At 65.5% G+C, this 22,114-nt stretch overlaps 2 protein-coding genes across 3 annotated transcripts in view; both read left to right on the top strand.

The window, feature by feature from the left end:
• LOC120223261 (splicing factor SWAP) overlaps positions 1-391 on the top strand; it is a 69,200-nt gene extending 68,809 nt beyond the window's left edge. For both annotated transcript variants that reach the window (XM_039221278.1, XM_039221279.1), the window contains one exon: positions 109-391. In XM_039221278.1, the coding sequence (XP_039077209.1) occupies positions 109-174 (66 nt within the window). In that variant the 3' untranslated portion in view covers positions 175-391. The remainder of the gene's footprint in view (positions 1-108) is intronic.
• Positions 392-7,535: 7,144 nt separating this feature from the next.
• MMP17 (matrix metallopeptidase 17) overlaps positions 7,536-22,114 on the top strand; it is an 18,186-nt gene continuing 3,607 nt past the window's right edge. The window contains exons 1-8 of the mRNA XM_039221312.1: positions 7,536-7,688; positions 15,274-15,406; positions 16,098-16,227; positions 16,671-16,954; positions 17,163-17,339; positions 18,992-19,091; positions 19,692-19,774; positions 19,936-20,088. Of these exons, the coding sequence (XP_039077243.1) occupies positions 7,545-7,688; positions 15,274-15,406; positions 16,098-16,227; positions 16,671-16,954; positions 17,163-17,339; positions 18,992-19,091; positions 19,692-19,774; positions 19,936-20,088 (1,204 nt within the window). The 5' untranslated portion in view covers positions 7,536-7,544. The remainder of the gene's footprint in view (positions 7,689-15,273; positions 15,407-16,097; positions 16,228-16,670; positions 16,955-17,162; positions 17,340-18,991; positions 19,092-19,691; positions 19,775-19,935; positions 20,089-22,114) is intronic.

Below are 22,114 nucleotides of genomic sequence, written 5' to 3'. Positions count from 1 at the left end.
CCCGCCGATGGGCCCCTGACCCTTCGGGCTCGCGGGGTCCCCACTCGCAGTCCGTCCCCCAGGCCCGCACGGGAAGCCATCAAGACCCCCACGTGTCTCCCCGTGCAGGACCTCATGGCCAAAGTGAGGGCGATGCTGGCAGCTTCCAAGAACATGCAGACCAGCGCGTCCTGAGGCGCCGGGCTGCCGAGAGCTAGCCTGCGCCAGCGCCGTCCGCCCGCCCGCGCCCCCGGGCGCCCCGGGCTGTCGGCGGGTTTTGTAAATTAATTTTTGATGACATTTTCAGTTTAAGATTTTTGACCAGCAGTCTCTTACCTGTATATTTGTAAATAATATCATGTTTCTGTGAAAATGTATTATCAAATAAAATGGGAGGAAAAAACCTTTTCTAGCTAGCGACTGTGGGGCCGTTTCTTCTTGTTTGGTCTGAGTTTGTTTTCACCATTTGTCACTGGGCTTCCAGAGGGTGGTGCCCTGCCCGGCACCTGTGCGGGAGGGCGGGCGCGGCTGTCGTCGCCCCGGTGGCAGGCGGGGCTGCGGGGAGGCTGTTCCCGGGCTGGGTTTTATTCAGATCACCGCACAGAAGGACTTGCTGGCTCCGCCGAGGTCTGAGGTTTGGAGCAACGTTGCTGGTGCCTGAGGGGGGACCGTTCTGCCCCCGCCAGCCCGGCCCGCCGGAACCGTGGACCTTAGTCTTCCTCCTTCCGAAGCTGGTCCTTCCCGGGAGCTCCCGCCCCGGGGAGGGGCGAACACCCGGCCCGGGGGGCCGTGCGGGGCGGGCCGCCACCGCCACCACGTGTCCTTCCAGAGGCCTGTGCGTCCCCGCTCCCTTGCACGCTCCCTTGCACACTCCCTTGCACGCTCCCTTCCCACAGCCGAGGCCACCTTCACGCGCACTCTCCGTGTTCCGTGTCGGCCTTTGAAAACCTGCCGGGGCTCCGAGGACCTGCCCGGCCCACGCGGGTCTCCGCCGCGGGACCGCGCGCGGGCTTAACCCGTGACCCCGACGGCGGCCGTCCGCGTGCGCGCGCCCTGCGACCCTGGAGGCGGGCGGGCGGGGCCGGCTTTGACTGACGTTCGCGCCTGACTTCCAGAAAGACTCCACCAAACCCGCATCTTGTGCGCCCCCGCGGGCGGCGCGGTCTCGGGTGCCGCGGTCCCTGCGGGTCACCTGTGGTCACGTCCGTCCGTCCGTGGCCCCGCGGCCGTCGTTCCCCGCGCGCGCCCTCCCGCGCCCCCGCTCTGCAGCCACATTAGCCCTTCCGCCTCATTTAATGATTTTCTTCCGACCTGACTCGTATGTTGGGTTATAGTTTCCACGTGCAAACATCGCTGTTCTGTGGAGCCATTCACTTTCCTCAAGGCCGTGGGCAGGGCCCCCTTGGGCGGTGGCATTTCCATCGAAGGAGCCAGAAGCCAGAGTCACGGCGGGGAGATGGTCCCGGGCCGACGCGGCGTCTGGGCACGAGGCGGGCACCGGGGGCGCCTCGCGGCCAGGTTGGCACCGCTCCGCACAGACCAAGCCCCGGAAGGCCACCCCGACAGCCAGGGCCGCATGCTCGGGGGCCCGTCCCACAGGGGACGCGGGGAGGGCCCCGCAGTGTGGCCTCGGTCCCGCGGGGTCCGGCTCGGGCTGCACGGACGACAGGGACCCCTTGCCGCGCTCGGCGCACCTCGCTTCCTGCGACAAGCACCGGTCGCCGGGGGACCCCCGCCCTCAGGAGACGCCCCCAGGCTCCCGGATGCACCGGGAAGAATGTTCTCCAGGCGATTTTCCACCTGAAGACCCTTGTGCCCTGGGCACTTGCTGGGCCGGCGCTGTTCCCTGTGTGACCCGGGCGAGACGCGCCCCCAGGCCTCCGGGGCGACCCCACATCCCCCCACCCCCCAGCTGCTTCCCTAGGTTCCCGGTGAGGGCCCTTCGCGGGACCTGCGGCCGGAACGGGGGAGGGGCTGCGAGCGGGTCGCATGTTACGTGTCCGGCTCCTCCGCTCGGGCTGGGATCTCGACGGGGGCGGGATCGAGCCCCGTAAGGGGCTTCTCCCAACCGTCAGGATTTGGGCTCCAGCCTGGCTTTCAGGGCGCCCAGCGCCCGCGGTCCCCGTGCGGTGGACGGAGCCGGGAGACAGGCCAGCCCCCCAGGAAAGCAGGTGCCGCTGCCCAGAGAAGGCGCGAGGGAGGCAGGCCCCTGAGAACTGAGCTCACTGGCCGGAGGCCGCACCCCGGGCAGGAGGCTGGGCGCCCCCCCAGACGGCCACCTCAAGGCCCAGGAAAGGGGAACTTGTCTCGGGCTTCTCGGCCTTCGCAGTGCCCGCCGGGTGGACAGCCGGCAGCGTCTTTCTGTCATAAACAGGGCGGGGGGGGGGGGGGGGGGGCCGCGAGCATCTGTACGAGCGGACAGGGGCAGCAACCAGCGGGGGAGGGGGCCGCGTTCCCCGGCTGCCAGCGCAAAGCTCCTGAGGCAGGAATGTGCCCGAGTGACGGAGGGAGGGGGTTCAGGAGCTCATGTTAGGGGAGAGGGTGGGATCGGAGGGTCTGGGCAGGACCTGCAGGCGCCACGAGGAGCTGGGACTGTCCCCAGTGCAGCGGGAGGCCCCGTCCCTACCCACGTGGGGAACACGGCCCAACTGCAATCTAGGGGACAGCCTGTAGGAAGGCAGGGTGCGTGCAGAGGCAGGTGGGAGGCGGGTCCCCATGCCGGGTGGCCATCCCGAACCACACGAGCCTGTCCCTGGTGCTGGGTGCTGTGGCGCTGGGGCCGGGGTGGCCCTCTGGGGGAGACCCGGGCTGGCGGCTGCACAGGGCCCACAGGACACGCCAGGATGGTCTCCTCTCCCGAGATATAACTGTTCCGTCTACAGCAGCCCTTTGCCCAGACGAGCTGCCTCTCAGGTTTTGGGGGGACGCGCATCTGGGACACCGTTGGCCACACCACAGGGCGCTGGCCCGAAACCCTGAGACTTGGGCTCCCAGGAGCGCTGGGCTGCCCCCGGCCGGCCTGGCCCCTCAAGGACCCGGCTGAGGGAGAGCACACCGTTTCCCGGAGCACACGTCAGGGCATCTCTCCCCCTGGGGGTGAGCCCGGCCCGCACCTACTAGACCTGTGTGACCGTCATCGCCATCCGATCCCAGAACATTCCAGCCCACCCCCTAGATGAGCATTCTGCACTGGGTCTCTGAAAGTGCCTCTTGTGGACACTTTCCGAGTAGACTCGGGCACCACCCGGCCCAAGGTGCGTCAGAACGTCACCTCCTGTGCGTCCGTCCGTGGCCAGTGGACACTGGGTGTTCTCACTTTGAGGCCCTGTGGGTAGTGCTGCGGTGACCCTCACGCCCCAGGTTCAGTGCACTCTGCCCCGTTCTTCAGTGGGGAGAAGTCTCCGCCCCTGTGCAGGGTGGATGCAAGGACCCTCCGAGAAGAGGCCAGTGAGGGATGGGGAGCGGCTGCAAAGCCCCCCGGGGACACAGGGCACGGGGACGTGGCCGGCTCCTACTGGGGTGCGGCACAGGCGTGAGGAGCTGGGACACAATGGGGTAGGGTCTGGGGACCCCACCTCCCACGGCCACTTCACCACCTGAGCCTTACATGTCAGGACCCTGCCCCAGCGACCATTCACCTTCCATCCAGGCTCAACTGTGTCCCCAAACCCGCACGGAGGAGCCCTGACTCCTGGCACCACAGGATGTGACCATGTGTGGTGGCGGCTCCCTACACAGATGACGAGGTGAAGTGGGGTCACCCGGGTGGACCTGCCCCATACGACTGAGTCCCCAAGGACAGCACCGCAGGACGCAGACACACACGGGGCTCGACCCCTGAGCACACGGCAGGGAGACGGCGTCTGCAGCCCCGGGCTCCTCGCTGACCACCCAGCACAGTCCCGTCCCAAGATCTTTACCTCAACCACATCAGCAAAGCCCCTTTCGCCACATAAGGGGACACGTCTTTGATCCCAGGAGTTAGGGCTGGGTATCTCTGGGCCACTGTCCCACACTTGGGATTCGCGATTCGTCCCCCACCCTAGGCGCCAGCCCCACGAGGGTGGGGATTCAGGCACTCACCGCTCTGCTGGGGTGAAGGCAGGGGGTCCTGGGCCCGGCCACCACCTCCCTCCAGACCCCTGTCTTGGAGAAGGGACTTTATTTGAGTAAGCAGCCTTTTACATCCAGTACACATAGTGCACTTCTCTTCTCATTTTTATTGATTTTCAGTTATACAAGCAAACCAGAAATAGCCGCTCCTGGTAGGAACGTAAAGCAGGCTGAGAAACAGGGCCTTGGCCCCCGGGCCTCACCCGGGTCCCTAGAGCAGATCCCAAGCAGCGGATCCCAGTGACAATGACTGACAAGGAAACCCACCCTGGAGAACCTGCCCAGGCAGCTGGGATGGGAAGGGCAGGGGGTGCAAGAGCAGCCGATGTCCCCCGATGGTGCAGCTCACGTCCAAGGGCCCGGAGCACCTCCGCTCCACTAGTCCTGAGCCGGGGCTGCCCAGGGATGGACATGCCGCCGCCTGAGGCCCCGGGACGAGGAGCCGCAGGTGCAGGTGGCGAAGGGAGCACCCAGGGAACACGGGCGGAGCTCCGGCCCGCCGCCCGAAGTCATCACCGCCCAGAACTTTCCCTCTGCTTTTACACGTGCACGCACACATGACACAGGAAAGCAGCATCCTCCCAGCTCGGCCCAGCCCAAGCCACGGTCCCAAGGCCGTCCCTCATTGCAGGATGCGTGTGGCGTGGCCAGGCCTGAGCCAGTGGTGCCCCTGCGAGATGGTAATGAGGGACTGGCCCAGGCGGTGGGCGTCAGCGTCACAAACCCCTGGGCTGACAAGGAAAAAGGGGGATTTTCTAAAGGAAATTGGAGGTGCTGACACCAGAAAAACGGAGATGGGTGGCAGGCGTGGCTGGATCAAGGGCTCAGAAAGATGATAAAGATATACACGTTTGTGTGTGTGCATGCGGTAAAGGTAAATATATAGTTTTGTGGTGTTTTCCTGATTTCTGTTTTCTTCTCCCACAATTTTTTTCCCACTCCACAAAATGACTGGCCCAGAGCACCCCCACTTACGTGGCACCCAGTGGGTCTTAGAAGAGGTGCCTGTTCTAAATAAATAAATAAATAAATAAATAAATAAATAAATAAACAAAAAGAAGAGGTGCCTGTTCTCCAGCAGGACACAGCACCCCACCCTGCAGGGGTCACAGATGGGTGGACGGTGTCCTCACCCGCGTCGGGGGCCACAGCGGGCACGTGACCCTGCTCTGGCGGGTCAGCCCCGCGTGGACATTCGGGCAGCTTCTGATTACTGTTAAACGAGTACATCCTGCATCCGTCTTCTCGTGCAGACAGGAGTGTTTTTCTGGGGCAGACCAACAACGCCCGCCATGGAAAATGTAGCTGCTCCCTGACGGCCTTAGCTGCCCACCCCCCCGCCCCGTGGCACCAAAATCCCCACTTCCCACACCCTCAGCACATGATGAGGTATCAGGTTTCCAACATCGCCCACCTGATGGCGAAAAGTGGCCTCTGCTCGGTGCTTGGACTCCGACCACGCTCAAACACCAGGATTCAATGGCAGGCTCCAGGAGAAAGCAGCAGCAGTGGCGCCGTGGTCCCCCAGCATGGAGTGACACGCCCCTCCCCCAAGCACCATGGATGCTTGGTCACCAGCCACCACCTGGACGTATCAGGAGAACCACAGCCTGTCCACGCTTATGTTTGCTCCTGAGGCCACCGTCACAGCCACCTCTCTTCACCATCTTCTGGGATTCGTGCCCTCACAGCATCCCGCTCCAAACTCTCATGTGCAGGAAGAACTCTTACACGGGGGTCGATTGCTCTGGCAACCCATCCGAGCCCCTGGATCCAGCCCTGCCTGCCATCCACCTCCCTTACTCTGACTTCATCACTCCCATTTCCTTTAGAAACCCCTTTCTTCCTACAGTCTGTGCAGGCAGATCAGCTCATTTCCATCCCCCCGCCACATGTTTGGCTCAGGGACAGACACATAATCTGCATCATCCAATAAAAGGTGGCTGTGGGTCTGTGGCTTGAGACTGTGGCTGGGCTTGCTAAGCTGCCCAGATGTTGGCTGGAGCTGCTCTGCGCCATCTTTACTGCCATTTGGAGAAATCTTGCCTGAGGATGAAGCCAGCACAACAATGGAGGGAGAAACTGTACTGATCTAGTCCCTGTGCAGCTTGATCCAGCCTTGCCTGACGTCAGTGTGCCCGGGATGTCCCAGTCTAACAAGCCTCTAAATCTCCTTTCCTTGACTAGAACCAGTTTGAGCTGGTTTCTGCCTCTGACAACCAGGGTGTCCCCATGCACGTGAGCAAAATTTGGGGACGTGCCTCTGAGAGGTCACTGTGTGCCAGGGTGCCTCGCCGCCCGGGGTCTCAGTTTGCCAATACAAAGGTCTCCTGAAGCAGGTGCAGAATCTCTTTGCTCCAGAGGGGCTACACAGGCTCTAAAAGAGTAAGAGAGAACCGATGACCAAGGCCGCAGCGGGGAGTAGGATGGTGAAGGGGGGCTCTGCCTGGAACCCAGCCCTCACCACTCCCCCCCAGGCCAGTACCGTGGATCCAGCGGAAATGACTGGGCCTCAGTGTCCCTTTCCATAGCACGGGCCCTCAATTCTGACAGCAGGAGCTCTTGCCAGATGGCTGGGAAGAGTTGGAGACCCGGCAGGATGAGAAACCTAACAAGGGGGGGGGGGGACTTTGCATCTGAACGCAGCAGCTCCCCACCCCACCCTCCTCACCGAAGATCCCACAGGGGCCCTAATTTCTCTGGGCCGCAGTTTCCTCGTTTGAGAAGTGGGAATAATAGTGTCCCTCTCGTAAGACGTTGTGAGAAGCCAGTGAGATTACGGAGGAGGCCGGGCGAGCCGGTGCCCAGCACACGCGGACCTCCGCCCAACGTCAGCATCCCCGGCCTGGGCCCACAGACTCCCGCCTGCACCCAGATCCCAGGAGACTCGCGCTCCGACAGCCCCCCCACCCCCAGCCCTTCCCTTCGCGTCTCAAGGGCTCCACCAGGCGTCCGCCGGGCGCGCTGCGGAGGCTGCTTGGGGTGCCCCCCTGACCACGAATCCGGGCTCGGGCTGGGGGTCCGCAGAGCGCGCGGGCAGGCGGGGGGCCAGCCGGGGCAGCCCCCAGGGGAGAGGCGCGGTCCCGACCACCGCACTTGGCGCTCGCCCGCGCACCCCCGCCGCCCCGAGAACGGCTGGGCCACTCGCAAATCTCCTTCCTTTCGGGCGCCGCAGCCCCAGTGCTCGCGGCCGCGCGAGGCGTGGGGTGCGGCCAGGGTCCGAGTACCCGCGCAGGACGCGGGGCCTTTAAGGCGGTGGGCGGGGCGAGCGCGGCCGGAGGTCCTTAGCATACATTAGCATGCCCCGCCCCCGGGAGGCGGAGCGCGGCGGAGCGGGGCTCGCGGGCGCAGGGGTGCGGGGCGCAGAGCGGCGGCGCGGGGCGCGGGGAGCCGACGCAGGGGCGCGCGAGCGCGGGGACCTCCGCTGCCGCGCAGACCGCCCTGCCAGCGGCATGGAGCGCCGCGCCGCCCCCGGGCCCGGCCCGCCGCGCCCCCGGCCCCGGCTCCCGCCGCTGCCGCTGCTGCTGCTCGCGCTGGCGGCCCGCGGGGGCTGTGCCGCGCCCGCGCCCCGAGCGGAGGACCTCAGCCTGGGGGTGGTGAGTGCGCGGCCGGCACGCGGGGTCCCGCGGCCCGAGGGGACCCGACAGTGCCCCGTGTCGCTTCGGGAGCGCGGGGAGCCCTGGACCCATTTCCTAGGCGGAAAGCTGAGGCCGGGGCACAGGCTGGGCGGCTGACGCGCGCGCACCCGGGTCTGGGAAAGAGGCGCCGGGTGCCTTCCCGGCTCCGCGGCGGCAGCGGAGGTGGGGCTGCTCTTGTCCGCGGCTCGGAGCGGCCCCGGAGGGGGACCCCAGGCGGGTGGGACGCCCGTCGCAGCCGCGGGGAGCAGAGCGCCCCGCGTGCGTTCCCAGTGGGAGCGGCGGAGGGGGAGGCGCGCACCCACCCCCGAGAAAAGGTCGGGGCTGCGGAGTGGGGGCGCCCGGGAAAGCCGGTGGTTCTCGAGTTTGCTCCGTGTAGGGAGCTGGGGAGCTAGAGAACCGGCCCCCAGGCCCCCCCCCGGACGTGGATCTTGGCCCTGTACCCTGGCCTCTGCTTCACTCGTGCGGCCAGCCTTGCTCTGCCTCCCCCTCGGCCCTGTCTGGGCTTGATGGGGCTCCCCTCCCATTCCCCGGCTCGGACGCAGCCCCACGCGGTCCCCAGCGCCCCCTCCAGGAACGCCAGCTGTCCCCCTGCCTTGGGAGCCGTCCTGGGGGCGGTGGCGGCGCCCTCCTCCCACAACCCTCCCCCTATTCAGACTCCTCTGGACCTGGAAGCTTGAGATCACACTTTCTGGGTCTCGTTGCCCCCAGATTGGAGAGGCCAGGCGAGGGCGCGAGGGCCGTTGTATTGTTTATTTGGTGGCTTCTGCCCCTGCTGCGGCCCCACTCCAAGATGCGAGGGTCCGGTCGGGGGCCGCGCCCTTCCCGGCCCCGCACATGGCCCCCGCCCACCCGCGCAGACAGGGGTGCCCTAAAGGGGTGCTGGCCGGGTCCCTCTCCCAGCACCGTTGACACTTGAAAGCTGCAGGTGGATTTCAGGCAGGCAGGTGGAGGCTCTCCGCTGGGGGAGCCGGGAGTCACCCGCAGCTCCGTACAGTTGGCAGGACTTGGCCACAGGCTCTGGCAGAGGAACAGGCTGGGGGCCACCCCCGCCCAGCTGCCCCAGGCCTGGCAGCCATCTGGGACGGCTCAGCCACCCGTCCTGGCTGCCGGCCTCCAGATGTCTGAGGGACCCTCCCAGCCAAACTGCCTATGAAATTGGGGTGCTCCTCTGTAGCTGGGGGTTTCCTGGATCCCCTCCTGGGGCACATGATCTGGGGGGCAGCGTGTCTCCAGGTCTGGGCAGAAACACAGTAGAACCCAGGCAGGCTTCCCCTTTCCAGCTCAGAGAGACCCTGCTCGGAAGGCTAACGAGGGTCAGGTGGGCCACCGGGGGATGGGAGGAGAGTCCTGGCTCGGCCAAGTCGGTTTGTCAGACCCAGGGGCTTCCCAAGTCTTTCTCTGCCTGCCCAGCGATAGCGGGTTGTGCACCTCCTCTGCTCGCGGCCGGGGTACCCGAGATCCCCGCCCCCTGGGGGGGGGGGCAGTCACAGGGCCAAACTCTGTGGAATGCAGTGAAGGGGGGGATGTGGCTCCTTAGCCTGGAGCGCCAAAGACAGCCGGGCCCTGGCATCCGGCCCAGTGGGTAAAGAGCAGGGGGTTCTGCTCCTGACCCTTAGGGCTCCCACCCAGGGAAGGCCAAGACCCGCCTGCTGCCTGAGCAGCCTGCCAGCCCCCTGCCCCGTTTGTGGGTGGAGGGCGGTCTCTGGTGGCCTTCTGGGGAATGACACCTCAGAGCGGCAGACCCAGACATGCAGGAAGTCTTGGAGACAGGATTTATGGGGAGGAGGGGGCTCCTTCCCGCCCCCTCGGTAGACGCCGGGCCGCCCACTCTGGATCTGCAGATCTGGGGCTGCCAGGGAGGAGAAGGGCCCCTTTGTAAGCGTGACCCAGCTCCTGCGAGACAGAGTTGAGGCCCGCGGGTCTTGAGCCTTGGCTGGTCGCGGGGAGAGGCGGGCCGGCCCGCCCCCGGCTTTGGCGTGAGGACAGAGCACTGCATTGAGTCCCGCTGCGCCCAGCTGACGGGGGGCTTTCAGGCCGTGCACAGCGGGACAATAGAGTGCCCTGTGCTCTCGGGGTCGGCCGAGCTTTCCGTGATTGTATTTCCATCCGCAGCACGATTTCCAGGCCACTCAGAAGGGTCCGAGGGAGAAAGTCCACCTTCTCTCCTCCCCTCATCCCCCGAGAATCCTCTGGAAGTCGCCTGGGCACTCCAAAGAACATGGGGACCTGAGCCCCTTATTTTTACGGATGACAGCCTCCTGCGCACTGTTGCGTGCCCGGCCGTCTTCACTTGGGAGCCCGTCCTGGAGAACGTTCCGGACTGTCACGTCTGGATCTGCCCGGTTCTCTGTGTTCACCCCAGCTCGCTCGGTCGCGCCGACGTCACAGCCTCCAGCCGGCCCCGAGCACGGACGTGCGGGCCGTTGCTGATGCTGTTGCTAAGCCAGCGGTGGTGCCAGAACCTCCCGGTGAGCGCAGCGTGACTGTGTGTGGGACCCAGGCCCTGGAGCGGGGGGCCGGCCGTCTCCAGTTTCTGCCCCGGCGTCAGGTCGTTGTCCCGAGCCACACAGCATCTTGGGGGTCGTGTGGTCTTTGACAGGCAGGTGACCGGTTTGCGGCTGAGATTGTGTGTGAGGGTGGCCAGGAGCAGGCAAGGCCCTCCCATGACCCGCGAGGCCCCAGGGGATAACGGGACAGGATGATGGCAGCGGTGGATGTGAGCCGTGTCCTCCTCCCGGGCTGGGGGCACATCATGGTGGGGGTGACAGTCACCCTCGGCCTCTGGGTCCCTGCCCCTCAGTGCCAGCACCCAAGGGAGCCGGTGGGCCCTGCGTGTGCTCAGGACTGATGTCACAGACTGGCGCGGTGCAGCTGCAGCCCGACACTGCCCACCGTCCACCAGGACAGAGAGCGCCAACAGCGGTAGCCAGGGAACCGTTAGCCCCTGTGTGATTTTGCGTGGAGCCTTCCAGAGGGAAGACTCCAGGGCCCCTCCCAGCGGGAGGTTAGGTGTAAGTGAAGGTCCTAAGCTCCACCCAGCACCCCAGGCCCCCAGCCCTGAGGCAGGCTGTCCACAGGGAGCTCTGGTCCTGGAGCACCCCTTGCCCTGGGTGGAGCACCCCTTGCCCTGGGTGGAGCACCCCTTGCCCTGGGGCTGACAGCCAGTCTGAAAGACACCTTTGTGTTCTTCTGTGATGGGAGCCGGTGTGGCATGGGCAGGGCTGTGCCCGACACCTGTGGTCTGCGTGGACCCCGGGAGCGTGGACCCCGACCACACCGCCAGCAGCTGGCCTGTGGGCTTAGGATGTGTCTCCCTCTCACGCGGGCCCTTGATGCAGGCCAGGGTCTGGACCCAGCCCGCAGGCCTCGGTCTCCGGTCTGTGAAGCGAGGCCGGTGGGACCTTCACTGGGTGAGGCCTCTGGATCGCTCTCACCGGTGGGCGCTGCCAGGAAGTCAGCTGCCTTCCCGGGCTGGGGGGAGGGAGCAGCAGAGAGAAGGCTGGAGAAGATCTGGGGTTTGGCAGGGCCGCTGACGCAGTGCCTTCCAAGGGTGCGTTGAGCATCTGTAGGTTTTGCCTCTTGCTGGTGATGAGTTTCCAGCGCGATGGTCTGGGCGCAGGGTCTGTGCTTCGCTCGCAGAGGGTGGTGGGTCTGCCCCTCGTAAGCTGAGAGCCTGTGGGGTCCCCCAGGCACCATCGGCTCTCCGCAGGGACGGGACAGAGTGACAGAGTGGTCTGGCGGGGCTCACAGCCTGGGTCCCCCCACCCCCTGCCCAGAGTCAGCTTTGAGTGCTGACCGGCTGCCAGCTTCTGCGTGCCTGCCTCCCCTACGCCTTTCTCTGTTTCTCTATGGAACATCCAGGGCTGCTTCCTGCCCCAGGGCCTTTGTATGTGCTACGCTCACCTCCGTGAACTTTTACAGGGCTTGACACCTGACCAGTTCCTCATCTTTCAGGTCTCAGCCTACTGTCACCCACCAGGGACACCTTCTCTGACAACCATTTAATTAGCCCCTGCATCCTTCACTCACATCCCCTCATAGCAGAGAGGTTATGGGCATAGGCTCTGGGCTCCAGTCCCAGCCCTGCCCCATGCTGGCTGTGTGACTGTGGGTGCCTGTCCTAACCTCTCTCTGTGTCCCCATCTGTAAAGTGGGGACAGCGGTGCTCATCCATGAGATTACTTCAGCAGGTACTGAATGTGGTGGCTACTGTATGCCAAGCATGAACCCCACACACGCTGCCCCCCCGTCCTCACAGAGCATTGCCCTGAGGGACGTTGTGAGCATGAAGCAGGTTAGTGAATGGAAAAGTACTCAGTAATTGTCAGCTGTTGGGATCGTGTATGGCAACTGCTGTCATGAGTGAAGTCACTTGTTTCCGCGTCCACTTGTTTATCGTTGCTTTTCCCCAGAACGCCGTCCGCTTCTGGAGCCGCGTCCGCAGGGCGGGCTCTCCTGGGTCTCCACTGTCCCCAGAGTGCCTGGCACAGTGAGTGCTCAGTCCGGGTGTGTCAGGTGGACGGACAGGCTGTCCCAGAGGGACCTGGGAGCGTCCCCCCGGGGAAGACACTGGGGTGCGGGGATCTCCCCAGCCGCCCGTCGTCAGCCCCCAGAGCAAGGCCAGCACCGGCGCGTTCCTGTCCATGTGGCAGCAGGGACAGGTGCCAGACCGGGATGGCTTCACGTGTGACCGAGCCCCTGGTTTCCTCAGCCTGAGTGGACACGGTGGCCACACTGCCCCCACCTGGGTGCCGGGGAGCAGTGAGCCCCCACCTCCTGGCACAGCCGGGCTCTGCTCGACTCACTGTCAGTGTCTGGGTCCTGGGGGTGCTCTGGAGCCATTGCCTGCCAGCTTCCACTTCCCCTGAGCCACCGCGCTGTGGCCGAGGGGCGATTGTCTACGCTCTGCCACGGCCCCTCTGCAGCCTCGGAGCCTCGGTTTACTCATCTGTCCAAAGGGGCTCATGCTCTCTGTGCCCCCCCCAGGCTGGGGGCCGTCCAGTCCCGGATTGACTGTGCAGGTGAAGGGTCCATGGGTCAGGCACCCACCTGCTGGGGGCTCTCACCTGCTAGGCCCTCCCACCGCTGGGGGCTCACACCTGCTGGGGGCTCTCACCTGCTGGGGGCACACACCTGCTGGGGGCTCCCACCTGCTGGGGGCTCCCACCTGCTGGGCCCTCCCACCTGCTGGGGACTCTCACCTGCTGGGGGCTCTCACCTGCTGGGCCCTCCCACCTGCTGGGGGCTCTAACCTGCTGGGGGCACACACCTGCTGGGGGCTCTCACCTGCTGGGCGCACACACCTGCTGGGAGCTCACACCTGCTGGGGGCTCTCACCTGCTGGGGGCTCCCACCTGCTGGGGCCGCTGGGGCCAGGGCTGGATCCCCAGGAATCTGAGAGCTGGGAGGGGAACGGACCTGTCAGCGGAGAAAACGCAGGCACGTGGCATCGTCCGTGATGAGCGCGCGGGGACAGGCAGCCGCGGAGAGGCTGGAAGGGCCAGCCGGATAGACCCCACGTCCTCCCAGTGCCTCGCACGGGGGCACCACGGCTCCGGCCTCAGTTTCCCTGCCCGCGGTAATGGCCCAGCCCAGGGGTCCCTGTGAGGAGGAAAGGTGCGTCTCCTTGGCTGTTGGGGACTCTGCGGCGAGGTGGCAGCTGCAGGGTTGGGGGCCCCTGCTCTTCCCCTCTCCTCCCCACCACCTTCTGGAAGGTTCACCTCCGCCGCTGCAGCCTGGTTGCCCTGGAGACGCGGTCGCCGTGACGACGGCGCGGGGGGGGGGCGGGGGGGGCGCGCAGGGAGGGGCCGGCTCAGGCTTAAGCCCCGAGCTCCATAGTGGGGGGGCAGCGTGCGGCTCGCTGCCGGCCCGTGCTAACCACCCGGCTCCAGAAGGTGGAGCCGCCCCGGGGAAGGAGGCCGGGCTGTTTGGAAATTGGCCCATTTCCTCCGGAGGTGGAGACGAGCCGGAAGGGGGTGGGGAGGTGGGCCTGTCCCAGCCAAGGCCTTCTCACCCGAGCAGAGGGCGCCGCTCCTCGGGCCCCCGGGGAGAAGACGTCCTCTAATGAGGCGCGTCCACTTGGGAGGGTGTCTTGACCGCTGTCCATTGAGAACCAAGTCACTTCTGGTGCTACTCAGCCCTGTCCGACCACCCCAGTGGGGCCCCAGTCTTGCACACTCTTGGGGGTCTCCAGTCAGGACTAGGGGGTCTGGGCCAGTAAAAGTTTGGGGTGGGGAGGGGAGGACCCTGTTTCCTGGAAAGGGAGGAATCTAACCTGTCTGCAGGTGTATGCAAATCATATGCAAATCCTCAAGGTGGCAGCTTCTGGTCAACTGAAGCCCCTGGGAACCTCAGGAGGGCAGACCCCCTCCCACTGAGCACCTGCTAGGCCCCTGTGGGGGCACACGTTCTGGCAGGGACCCTACTGGCCAGGGTTATGGACCCTAGAAGCTTCCGAGGGGCCTGCAGGTAGCATAAATGAGTCAAAAGAGTTTCTTAAATATCCACCAAAACGCAAACAGATCTGCACGTTGGTACCTTCTTTGGAGCCACGGCGGGGGAAGGGTGGGGCTTGGGGAATCCCTGACCTTGCCTTCTACCCACTGGTGGGTCTCCTGTCCCCCTGCCCCCCCCCCTCGTGTCCACATGGCCCAGGCGCTATCATGGGATTGTCTCACGGCCTAGGAAATGGGCATGAGCACCATATGGTGGTTCTTCAAGAAACTGAAACCCAAGGGGGGCTCCCCCACAGGAGGGCATCAGCGCCCCCCTGTCTCCCGGGGCCCCGCACAGATGGTAAGGGTGACGGGCATGAGAAGGAGGCTGTATTTGTGTCCATACTGAAGGACCACCTTCTTCCTGCCCCGTTTGGCTCGGGGAACCTGCCCACACAGGGCACTTTCCAGCAGAGCCGTCCCCTGATGCCACGCATGCTTCAGGGAGCACCCGTGTCAGGTGCGGACATGAGCCTCTTCCGTGTTCTGACTCATTCTATGCTCACATCCATAGGTGGGGGATCGGCCCAGAGGGCTTGAGTGACTTGTGTCAAAGGCACAGCCAGTGGCCTCAAAGTCTGGGCTCTTAGCCACTGCGAATGTGCAGCTCCTGACCCGAGTCCTGACACCAGTCTGAAGCTATCACTCTTCTCAGTGCGGGCTTCAGACCTCAGGCCCTAGATGCCTGCCTCCCGGCGGCCTAAATTTGGCACTTGCTGCATGTGATAACCTTTGTAGAATTTCACTTTCTTAAGTGTGCCCTGGGCACCTCCTGGCTCGGGAGAAGTGAGGTGGGGAGGCTGCTGTGTGCAGCCAGGCAGGCTGTGCACTGCTCCAGCTCACCCCCTGCTAAGGGGCATCACGTTCATTCAGGTGCTTCTCCAGCATCGGCCCACAAGTAACTAGGGGAAGGGACATGAGGTGCCTTGTGGATGATTGGGGGCCTGGGGCTAGGGTGCTGTTGATCAGGGCTGGGAGAGGCCTACTCATCGCCTCTTCTTGTGGGGCTGAGCGCCCCCCCCCCCACTCACCCTGCTCTCTTCTCTCAGGAGTGGCTGAGCCGATTCGGCTACCTGCCCCCAGCTGACCCCACAACAGGCCAGCTGCAGACGCAGGAGGAGCTGGCCAAGGCCATCGCCGCCATGCAGCGGTTTGGGGGCCTGGAGACCACCGGCATCTTAGGTCAGTCCTGTAGAGGCGGCGGGAGGCGGCTGCTCCGGGAGCCTGGTTTCCCCCAACTCCACCTGCTCTGGGGCCCCCTGTGGGGGTGGGGGTGGGGATGGGCTGCCCCCCCACCGCTGTCCCCGGGGCAGGACCAAGGATTCCTGCCACGCGGGGCACCGTTGGCATACCCGCCCCAGACATGTGTGTCCGCTGTGCCCACACATGGAGGCCAAGTGCCCGTCCACGGTCCCAGCTGAATCTCGTCCTGTGCAAGTGACAGATCTGTGCTGCCAAAGCCGCCGGCCTCCACGGGAACCGGAGATCTGGGGTGCTTATGTGAGCGCCCCACTTGGGATACGCTGGCAGCACACCCCAGCTTTGTGAAGGGCCTGTTGCGGGCTGACGCATCACAGATGCCGTCCCCGGGCCTCTGCAGAGGTGGACACCGGAGCTGGTCGGGCGTGTCCTGCGAACGGCCGGAGGGATTGGCGATTCTGGATGGATGGGGGCCGAGCGGTGCTGCCTGGCCGGGGCCCCCTCCGTGCCATAGTCCCTGCTTGCCCTGAACAGAGCCCTCTGCTGGTCTTGGACGTACCCCTGGCCCCTGGTGGTGAGGCCTGGTCCCCGCCACACCTGGTCCGGGGGGCAGGGGATGCAGCCTGTGCCTGGTGCCGCCTCTAGGGGACCCCACCCTGACCCTTCCCTGCAGACGAGGCCACCCTGGCGCTGATGAAGACTCCTCGGTGTTCCCTCCCCGACCTCCCGGCTGCAGCCCCCGCTCGGAGGAGGCGCCAGGCTCTGACTCCTACCACGTGGACCAAGAGGAGCCTGTCGTGGAGGTGGGCGGGCTTCGTGGACTCTTCTGGTCTTAGTCCCCGGGGGCTGCCCACGCACCCACGGGCCAGGCCCAGCGTGACGGGGAGGTGGTTCTCAGCCCTGGAGCCCAAGGGTCGCAGGGCTGGCTGCTTCTGAAGCTCGGCGGCAGGGGAGGGGACCCCCCCACACACCTCCCTGCTCCTGTGCTGGCGCTGTGGTCCCAGCCTCGCCCCCCTCCCCGCCACCACGTGGCCACCTCCCTGCCTGCCTGTCTCACCCAAGCACACCTCACCCCATCCAGGAGGCCTCATCTCAACCTTTGCCTTAACTGCACCTGCAAATCCCTGTATGCAGATAAGATCCTGGGCGGGTAGCCCTGGGGGCCGAGGCTGGACCACGCTGGAGCCCGGGGAGGGGACACTTGGCCGGGTGAGCAGACCCCAGGCTCTGACCCCGCCCGTCCTAGGGTCCGCACGTTCCCGCGGGACTCGCCCCTGGGCCGGGACACCGTGCGCGCGCTCATGCACTACGCCCTCAAAGTCTGGAGCGACATCACGCCCCTCAACTTCCATGAGGTGGCGGGCAGTGCCGCGGACATCCAGATCGACTTCTCCAAGGCTGACCACAACGACGCCTACCCCTTCGACGGCCCGGGCGGCACGGTGGCCCACGCCTTCTTCCCTGGTGACCAGCTGTCCGCGGGGGATGCCCACTTCGATGACGACGAGTCCTGGGCCTTCCGCTCCTCAGGTACGCGGGGCTAAGGCCGAGTCCCAGGGGCCCCTCACACTCGGGGCCCCTCGGGTCCTTGCCAGTGACTGCACATCCCCTCCAGTGTGATGGAGACACCCGTCACCTCACACCCCTCCCTGTGGGTGCCCAGCCTGTGCGCCCTAGCTCATCCGTCCGGTCAGCCTGCCCACCTCTCCCCTGATGCCCTGGCTCCCCGTGTCCCCAGATGCCCACGATATGGACCTGTTTGCCGTGGCTGTCCACGAATTTGGCCACGCCATTGGGCTGAGCCACGTGGCGGCCCCGAGCTCCATCATGCAGCCGTACTACCAGGGCCCAGTGGGCGACCCGCTGCACTACAGGCTCCCCTACGACGACAGGGTGCGCATCTGGCAGCTGTATGGTGAGTCCTCCCCAGAGCCAGGCCCAGGTCACCCCGGGGATGGGGCAGAAACGAGGGGGCCCCAGAACCCCACGGGAGGGGTCTGTCTGTTCATCTCCATGTGCCCAGCATCCAGACCTGCGTGGCACACCTGAGCTGCTCCATAACGGGGGCGAGTAAACAAATGGGTGGTGTGTTGCAGGGGTCGCAGGCCTTTGGACAGAGCCTCAGAGCCCAGGGCAAGATCCCCGTCCAGGCCCCCAGATAGTTTCAGGTTGTGACAGCTGGCACGGACGGTGCCTTCGGCCTGTGTGAAGCACGAATGTGTGTTAAGGCGTTCAGTCTTTACCACCCAGGAGGGCAGATCTGCTGTCCCCACTTAGAGATGAGAAGGCTGAGGCAGCATGGTCCCTGGCGGCCAACAGAGCCCGGACTGAACCCAGAGCTCGGGGACCTGCTGTGCTGGGGACACATCAGGGGCTTGCACAGAAGGAGGCCCTGCCCCGGGGCAGGCATGGACCTGGGGCGCACGTGGTGATGACATCCCTGTGGCTCCCATGTCGCTGTGCCGACCCCAGGTGCCCCCTCACAACCCCAGGCTGCCCCCCATGACCCCCAGGCTACCCTCACATGACCCCAGGCTGCCCCCTGTGACCCCCAGGCTGCCCCCCATGACCCCAATCAGCCCTCCCACAAGCCCAGGCTGCCCCCTGTGACCCCCAGTTGCCCCTCCATGACCCCAAGGACTCCCATGAGCCCAGGTTGCCCTCCATGACCCCAGGCTGCCCTCCATGACTCTCAGGTGCCCCTCCAAAACCCCAAGCTGCCTCCCAGGGGCCCCCATGAGCCCAGGCTGCACCCCATCACCCCTAGGTGCACCCCACGACCCCAGGCTGTCCTCCATGATCCCAGGCTGCCCCCCACAGCACCAGCATACTTTCCACCTCCCCTAAGCCCCCTCCTCCACTGTGAGCTCCCTGGTGTCTGCCGCCCTCTGGAACTGACTCTTTCCTACTAGAGCGAAATCTACCATGTTAACCCTTTTGACGAGTACAGGCTGGTGGCATTGACCACGCCTGCAGGGTTGTGTATCTGCCACTTCCGCGTGGCTCCAGAACACTCGTCCCCACCCCACCGAAGGAGACCCCACTGCCATCAGCAGTCACCACCCGCCCCCCACCACCTGGCAGCCACTGACCTCCCCATCCACATCCACGGGTGCACCCCTTGTGGACAGTTCGTGCAACTGGGACCGCACGCCGTGGGCCCTGTCGTGCCCAGCTGCTCTCGCCGAGCGCCCTGTCTGCGCCCTGGGTCAGCGCTTCCTTCCTCTTTATGGCCGAACAATTCCAGTTGTCCCCTCATGTGGGTGGGTGTGTGCGTTGATTCCGCCGCGGGCTGCTGTGCACATCCAGATGACCTTAGGTTTGCACGCCTGCTCCTGGTTCTCTGGGGACTGTGCCCACGAGGAGGGCAGGGCAGGGGGCGACATTCAGCTCCTGGAGGCTAAGGAGGGGTCGCAGGGACCCCGTGTCTCCCCCCTGGACTGCAATTCTGGGGCTCCGGTGCACACGCAGGGCCCACGACTCTGTGTTGGGGGTCCCAGGAAGGGCGGTGGCATCTGCCGGTGGCGGGGGGCCTGCCGAGTTCAGTGCTGCCTCCTGTCCCCACAGGCGTACGGGAGTCCGTGTCCCCCACGGCACAGCCGGACACCCCAGAACCCGAGGAGCCTCCCCTCCCACCAGAGCCCCCCAGCAACCGGTCCAGCACCCAGTAAGCCGCGGGCCCCTGCCCTGCACGCTGTGGCCAGCACCTCCCCCAGCCACGGCTCAGGGCCTGGCTCCGGGTCCTGCTGAGCGACGCAGGCCCTGGGGGCTAAGCCCTGAGAGATGGTCCCTTACACTCCTCTGGACAGCGGAAGGACACCCCCTCGCCCTTTGTCCCCCACTGGCACCCAGTGACCGAGAGCACCTGTCTGATGTCCGCTCGCTCCATGCCCTGGGTCACCCACTCTGCACAGCAACGCAGAAAGGCTCGGTCTTTGATTTGTGTTTATGACTTGATGTATAGTTGACCTTGGAGAAGGGCCTCGTTTTCGTTTAAGTTCTCTTCTCTTCTGGTACAACCATGTGTCTCTGAGCCTGCGGGCAGTGATGGGGGGAGTCCTTCATCGGGGCTCCGTCTGGGGTTTGTGAAGCCCCGCCTCCCCCGTGGTTCAGGAGTGGGGGTTCCCCCCAGCTCCCCCAGTTCTCTGCCTCCAGTCCCCCTCTCCCCCAGCCGTCGCAGCTCTCTCCTCCAGCACCCCACCGTCCCTTCCCCTCCCCCCCGCCCCCCTGCCCCCTCCAGCCCTGCCCCTGTTCTCTCTGCCCCCAGACCCAGGAAGGATGTGCCTCTCCGGTGCAGCACTGACTTTGACGCCGTGGCCCAGATCCGTGGCGAGGCCTTTTTCTTCAAAGGTAACCCTCACCCAGTTCAGTAAGTGGCTACTGGATGGAAGGGCAGCGGGCTGGGGGGGGGGGGGGGGGGGGGGGGGGGGGGGGGGGGGCAGCCCCGCCCCCTGCGGCCCCGCCCCTGCGGCCCCGCCCCCTGCAGCCCCGCCCTCGCTCTGTCGCCCCAGGCAGGTACTTCTGGCGGCTGACCCGGGACGGGCACCTGGTGTCTCTGCAGCCGGCGCAGATGCACCGCTTCTGGCGGGGCCTGCCGCTGCACCTGGACAGCGTGGACGCCGTGTTCGAGCGCACCAGCGACCACAAGATCGTCTTCTTCAAAGGTGGGCGGGCCCGGCCCAGGTGCTCCGCCTGAGTCACTGCGGCGGGGCCCCAGCCCGCCTCTGCACAGGAGGCCTGTCCTGTGGTTTGCTCCCAGCACAGAGCAAGGGGAGGCTCATTCATCTGTGCACACCACCAATGCGCATTTATTGAGCACCTACTGTGTCCTCCGCACTGTGGTAGGCACTGCAGGCACACAGTGGGCACAACAAACACCCCCGCCCTCGTTCCCACAGGGGGCACACGGTTGGCACCTACATGGGTGAGGAAGTTAGTTTCGGATAGAGCCTAGCGGGTGTGCTCCAGGCAGCGGGAGCTGCCAGTGCAAAGGCCCTGGAGCAAGAACAGAGAGGGTGGGTGAGTGGGGACAGAAGGGCAGGTCAACACCTGAGGGAGGGAGCTGGATTTATCCTCGGCGCCATGGACCCACGCACAGCTCCCGCGTCTGCCCAGGATGACAGGTCTGCTGGGAGAGGGTGTCATTGCACCTCCCACACGTGCTCCCTGGGCTGGGCTGGGGGCGGGGTGTGCTGGGTGGGGGCGGGGCAGGACCCGGAGACCTGGGGCGGCTGGGGGGCACCTGGGGGGGCTGGGGGCACCTGGGGGGGTGGGGCAGGACGCGGAGCCCAGCAGGACAAGCTGGTGCCTGTACCTGTGGGCGCCTCAGGGGCTGTGAGCCTTTCCAGCCACGCCTGTGTGGGGTCCTGGGGTGAGCCCTGCGCACCCAAGACCCCTGCCCCCCGCCGTCGCCCGGGCCTCTGCCCGAGGCCACGGTCTTGCAGCCGGTACCTGCATCATCTTCTAGACTGGGGGTATTTCTCAACATCCGCCCCGGCTCTAGCATTGAAGTCTCAGGGTGGCGGCGCGGGCCTGTGCTGGAGCAGGTGCACCCGTGCCCGCTGCGGGGCCGGCCTCACAGCCCCTCCCCTGCCCACTCCCCAGGGGCACGAGCTGCCACTGGTGTTCTCGGGCTTCAGTGGCAAAGTACATCAGGGGCATGAAGTAACAGGGTTTATTCTCTCTCAGCCGGGAGGCCAGGCGCCCCACATCAAGGTGCCGGCCGGTTCCTTGTGAGGCCGTGGGGAGACCCAGCCCCAGCCCCTCCCGCCCCTGCCTGTGTCCCCATCAGCCTTCTTCCCTCCGTGGGTCTCAGGTCTGTGCGCCGTCTTCCTAGAAGGACACCGTCAGCCGATGTTTCCCCCCCACATGACTTCCTCTTAACTAATCTCATCGGCAAAGAACCCATTTCTAAGGAAGCCTGATTCTGTGGCTCAGGCGGATGTGAGTTTGGGGGGCTGGATTCAACTGCAGCAGCTCTTTGAACAAAAGTGGGGCAACCGTACCTCTTTGAGGAGGCAAAGAATACTCCGCATGATTTTCAAGCTCATTCAGGTGCCTGCCAGCCCCTGGTTCGGGGGGGGGCACCTGTCAGTCACCGCCAGCTCCAGAGGTGTGAACCCCCAGAGCCTCGTCCTCCAGCCCGGCGGCCGTCGGGAGCCTGGCACGCGGGAGGGCTCCCTGGAGGCTGCAACTGTGATTTCAGAGTTCACAAAAAAGCAACACAGGAAGAATGGCACATGTCCTCCCAGATCCGTTTCAGTCCGGAGCCACCTGCCCGGCCCCCGATCGCCTCGAGGAGCAGCGCCTTTCAGAGGGGACGCCCCCAGGGGAGCGCTGCGCCCTCCTCTCCAGACGGCAGCCCCCCTTTTCTCACGCGGCACATCTTGGAGGTCGCGTCCTGCCGCTGCGTAGGGTCTCCTCGTTCCTCAGACCTTTGTTTTCAGAGATGACGTCCAGCTGCCAGGAAAGTTGCCAAAGCGGAAGCGAAGGCCGCCTGACGTCGCCCCGGGTCAGCCTTGGGCTCCGCTCGTCCCGCGCGGTCTGTGCCCAGAGCCGAGCTGCTGCCCCCGCTGGTCAGAGAGGGGAGTGCACGCGGGAGCCTTCCCCACCCCCCCACCCCTCCCCCGTTCCGGGGCGTCGGGACCGTCGTCCTCTCCCCCCCAGCTCCCCCCCCCGCTCCGGGGCGTC

The sequence above is a fragment of the Hyaena hyaena genome, unplaced genomic scaffold (genome assembly GCF_003009895.1).
Source record: "Hyaena hyaena isolate Hyena2069 unplaced genomic scaffold, ASM300989v1 scaffold_967, whole genome shotgun sequence".
In the NCBI taxonomy this organism is placed as follows: domain Eukaryota; kingdom Metazoa; phylum Chordata; class Mammalia; order Carnivora; family Hyaenidae; genus Hyaena; species Hyaena hyaena.
The sequence above is the reverse complement of the archived record's forward strand: the minus strand, read 5'-3'. Positions and strand labels throughout refer to the sequence as shown.